Source organism: Cannabis sativa, chromosome 1, assembly GCF_029168945.1.
Source record: "Cannabis sativa cultivar Pink pepper isolate KNU-18-1 chromosome 1, ASM2916894v1, whole genome shotgun sequence".
Taxonomy (NCBI): domain Eukaryota; kingdom Viridiplantae; phylum Streptophyta; class Magnoliopsida; order Rosales; family Cannabaceae; genus Cannabis; species Cannabis sativa.
The window spans coordinates 6,465,851-6,471,099 of NC_083601.1; the positions used below are offsets into that span (position 1 = coordinate 6,465,851).

Here is a 5,249-nt window from a genome sequence, read left to right on the forward strand (position 1 = left end):
GTTTTTAAAATTGAAAAATAAAAGTGGTTACATAACTTTTTATTTTTCAAAAATAAAATTTTTAAAAACAAAAATTTAACTTTCATTTTGTAATTAAAAAATTAAAAAGCAAAAGTGTTACCAAATTGATACACATTCAACAAATAAATTCCAAAAACTCAAATAACAAAATTTAAATAATTAAATGGAGTTTGAGAAGATTTCAACTTACTTATTTTTATTGTCTTCACGGGGTTTCAATCCATTTTACTTAATTTCTTAAAATATGGTGTAAAGTAATTATTTCCTTAGAGAGAGAAAGAGAGAGATTAAGAGACAATAAAAGAGAGAGAAAGGAAGAATGAAAATTGGGCGTAGCCTTCCATTAGGAGAGAAAAATAAAGTTTGATATTTTATATTAATTAATATTATATTGATAGCAAAGTTGGTAACTAAAATTATTTTTTGAAAATAAATACCTATATAAAAAAATTAAACTATTTTTTTTAAAAAATAATAATAATTTAAATTAAAAATTAATAATTTTTTTATAAATTATTAATATTATTTTATTTTTAAAAATATATTATTAAATATATAAATTTTTAATTGTATACAAGCAGTCTTATCGTAAGATTATACACCTTATATGATAATAACTATACGATCTAAAATTAATGGTTGGAAAAAGTACCCTACCGGTAGTGAACTTTTGCTAAGTCCTACCATAGTCTTGCCCTATATATATACACCAATACATACATGTATATAACATATATATAAAAATAAATATATATATGATATTATGAAATGAATATATATATACATAGATGAAAAAGTATATATATATATAATCGTATGAAAGTATATATATATATATATATATATATATATGAATGAAACTCAAATATATATAAACACCGAAAACGTATATATATAAACGAAACTCAAATAAAATCAAGACAGAGATATGTAATCCGCTCTGATACCAACTGTTAGACATTTATATGTATAAACTGAAATATATGTATGTGTATATAACATGCGGAATTAACCAATATATACACGATATAATCTAAGGATCGAAATACCTCCAGCCATTGATTCTTGAGCTTCAATCACAAAAATTCTGATCTGCAAAAGAAATTGACTACCATGGATAATCGGGCTTCCTCGCTCTCTCAACTCTCTTTAGATGGATTTGACTGTTGTGAACATAATGAGTGAGGAGCTCGGGGACCGAGACCCTATATTTATAGGTGAGATACTCCATCAGTATCTGTGCCACATTAATTGTCAGAATATTTTGACAATTAATTCAGGAAATCAAATCGGGTAATGAATATAGTAATTTGACCATATATAGAATATTACATAATTAATTTTGTCCAGATTCAATTAATATAAAATATTCATTTATTAGAAAATTAATTATTTATTTTATTTCCTTAATAGAAATTTATTTCCTTGAATAGAAATATATTTCCTAAAATAAAAATATTCTTATAATAGAAGCTTTCTCTAGAAGGGATTAGCAAAGGCTAATGGCCCTGACTAGTGGCTTGGGATGAAATTTGTAGACCAAAAAATGCAGGGGGTTTGGGATTCAGAAAAGTACAAGAATAGAACGAAGTAGAGATATGGAAATATGTTTGCCCAACTGAAACAAAATAAGATTCCTTTTGGGTCAAATGGGCTCATGTCGTGTACTTAAAACTAAAGATTTGGAGGGAGTATGAAGCGCCTATACCGAGTAGTTGGTATTGAAAACAAGTGGTGAAGGTGAAAAAGAAATTCAAGGCAATAACCACTATTAACTTCTCCAATCAAAGCTATCAAATCAAAGAAGGTTATACTGCTTTATGCTCTCCCCATCATAATCAATTATGGCAAGGAGGTGTTTGGGATAAACTCACAATTCCAAGACATAGGTATATTCTTTGGCTTACTATTATAGAGCGTTTGAGATTGAAAGAAAATTATTTAGATTCAAAATAGTCCAAGATAAAGATTGTGTTATGTGTGGATTAAATAGAGAAAGTAAGGACCATGTGTTCTTCAAGTGTCATGTGAGTGTTGGTTGTTTAAAGAAAGTAAAACCGTGGCTAGATTGGAGAGCAAGGGATATTTCGGTGAATAGATTATTGAAGAAGCTAGCCAAAGGAGAAATCAGATTTAGACGACAATTTTATGTTGCTGCACTTGCTACAACGGTATACGGGATTCAGTTATGAGGCTCTATGGAATTTGAAAGTGTATAGAATAAAGGAAATTGTAAAAAAGATTAAGATGGATGTAAAAAAAATAAGATAAGTAGTGTAATACCTAAAAAAGTCCCTAAAATAGATATATATTGATTTGAAAAGTTGTAACCATGCAGGCCTTTTTAGGTGGTGTGAGTTGTAAATTGATGGAAGTGGGATGTATATATACATTTCGCATGTTCACTTAACAAAAAAAACAAAAACAAAAACGAAGGCTTCAAGGTCTTGTATACGTTTAATAATATCCAAGTGTAGTACAATACACTCAAATCAAGTATCTGATGATTATTGCTTAAAGTTTTAACATAACAAAATGGATTGATGTTCTAGCAAAGCAAACAAACTTATCGAAATTCGAAATATATAGACAACAATATTTGATTATAAAGAGCTTATAGTAAAATCCACAGTCGTATTAATTTCATAGAAGTGACCTTTATGGTGTTGAACAGCTCTCCTAATGTCCTATTTGGATGAACGGCACCATTTCAATGGGAAAAAGAAACACTCCATAGAGATAACATCTCTGTTAATACAAGCCAAGCCAAGCTGTATGGCACCAATCAACATCATGGTTAGCTCCAAAATCATAAACCAAAAACCTGCCAAATCCCACCTGCTCACCAATTAATAACAATTAACATACCAACAATACACTCATTACTCTTCAATTTTCCTTCTCCCCATATAAATTTATTACTTTTTCCACTTTGCAGCCTCAGAGTCAGAGTCAGAGTCAGAGAGATATGCAGCAATGGCACACAAGAAGATTCTTTTCTAACATCCTATAAGCAAACCTTTGGAACAGTGGAGCACCACGTTTGTAGACACCATGGCCAGGGAGACCAACACGTGGCATCTCATGATTAGTTAAATTCCGCTTATGTGGGACCTTGATCCAGGACGACCAACCAACACGACCTAAACTTGAACAAAACGACAAACAATCTCGCCCAACTCTGCTTGATTTTTCTTTCTTTCTCTTTTTTGGTTTTTCCCATCATTTCAACACGCTTAGGGGCCCAAACCTAGTCTTTGACTCGCTAGATCACACCTAACCTCAGCTAGTCCGACCCTAGACTTGGCTAAATCAAACTCAATCCACACGTTCTGCTGATGATGATGACCAATCACGAAAGCCTCAATTCCCAAAAGGTCAGAGTTCCCAAATGTGAAGCAGTACACCGAATCACTGCCCTTTCTCATACCGGGTACCCGGTACAACAGCTTATCGCCCGAAACACTCATCTCTGCGCCTTGAAAAATCAAAGTCACCGCCGGAAAATCAGAGAAGCTCCGCCGAGTCGGTGGTATTTGGTAGCACAAATCCATAGCCCCTTGGAAAACAAAATTTTGGTCTTTTAAAAGAGGAGCTAAACTCTTCGTTTGCTGTGCAAACTCGTTTCTCAATGCCGTGTAAACCGGTCCTAGTAGGAATGTGAACTGAGTCCCAGAGTCAACCATGGTCTGACCTGCCCCGGTATGGTCCGGCACGAAAACCGATTTCGAAAGCTGTAATAGCTTGTTGGACACTTTAATCCCTAGTAGTTGGACTGTGTAAGCGACTCGGTCGTAGTACGGTAATGGTTGTGACATTTTAACTAAAGGAGTGTATTTCAATGGTCCGAGCCAAGCGAAACTCGCCTCGCCGAAGAGTATAAAACCAGAAGAGTCACGACCCGATATACAATAGGAGAATTTAGCCAATCCCATTTGAGAGACGAACGATAAGGAGCCACGGTTCATGCCGATAAGCCCAGTTGTTTTCGAATCCTCTTCAGAGTTGGAGCTGAACCCGGAATCCATGCATCCGAAAATTGTTCTGGGTCGAGGCGAAGACCCAATATTGAAAGTTTCAGAGGCAAGGTTCCCTTCAATGGAGGAGGCGTCGGCGTAGGAGAGCATGGCGTGGCAGAGCTTTTTCGGGTCGCAAGAAACGGGTATGGTGAAATCCCGGGTCTGAGTCCGGCATATTGAAGAGGAGCAAGGAACAGGGGAATAAGAAGATGAAGCGAGTGGGTTAAAAACAGAATTGATATTCTGAGCTTTTTTGCAATGGAGCCATGAAAGTTCACTCCCAGTGTCAAGCACCATGGTTACGGTCTGTGGAGGCGAGCCAACGGTTAACGTAACGGTCAACGTAACGTTGTGGTGGAAGGAGAGTTTGCTGGATGGCTTCGTGACCGTCTGGAGTTTCAATGGCAAAATGAGAGTGTCCATGGACGAAGAAGAAGAGATAATTTGTGTGATGAAATTGCAAACAATAATAGTGATAAGTTGGAGAAGAGGAATTGAAATATTCATGGCTAAATGAATTAATGTGAGAAGAGTACGATGCGGGGGTTTTGGGAGAAGTTGGAAGCTCTGTTTTTTCTGATTTGGTATAAGACTTTAATTATAAGCGTGTGTGTGTTTGGTGCTTATAAGTAATAGGTTATAATATAATGTAAGTAGGGAATAATGACAATAGACCTATAACGACAGGACATGCCCCCTCTTTTTTGTTTTCGTCTTTAGATTTTGGTATTGAGCTACAAATATTACAATACTCTTGTTTTACAAAAATAAATAGGGAAGATAAGAGTTTTTACTTTCAGCTTCATTCACCCTCTCTTTCCACCATGTTTTATTTACTGTTGTAAATACTTTAACACAGTACAAAATTGGCACCAATACGATTAGACACGAAAAATGCAGATTTGAGTACGGCACGATACGATACTACAAATTAGTACGAAATGACACGATAAGTATGTGCTTAAACATGACACGATATGAGAAACACGAAAGACACAATAAGTACGAATTGATTAGCCTAAAAAACACTACAAGCTACAAACGCAAGAAGCACAACACGACATATTAAAAACTTTATAATTTAATAATAATAATAATAAAATATGAATCTATCAATAATAAATAAATTAAAATAATAAAAAAATTTACAAGAATATTATAATTTTATAGTTATAATTATTAAAATATAAAAAAAAAATTAAGATTATA

At 33.9% G+C, this 5,249-nt stretch overlaps 1 protein-coding gene across 1 annotated transcript; it reads right to left on the reverse strand.

Annotated features, from left to right (window-relative positions):
- Positions 1-2,567: 2,567 nt before the first annotated feature.
- Positions 2,568-4,839, reverse strand: LOC115707119 (aspartic proteinase PCS1). Its single transcript, XM_030634975.2, has one exon. The coding sequence runs from the start codon at positions 4,545-4,547 to the stop codon at positions 3,258-3,260; it is 1,290 nt and encodes a 429-aa protein (XP_030490835.2). The 5' UTR covers positions 4,548-4,839; the 3' UTR covers positions 2,568-3,257.
- Between the last annotated feature and the right edge of the window lie 410 nt (positions 4,840-5,249).

Bases quoted from the DNA above. Each gene is read 5' to 3' on its own strand.
- LOC115707119 (XM_030634975.2), bottom strand. From the start codon at position 4,547: ATGAATATTTCAATTCCTCTTCTCCAACTTATCACTATTATTGTTTGC.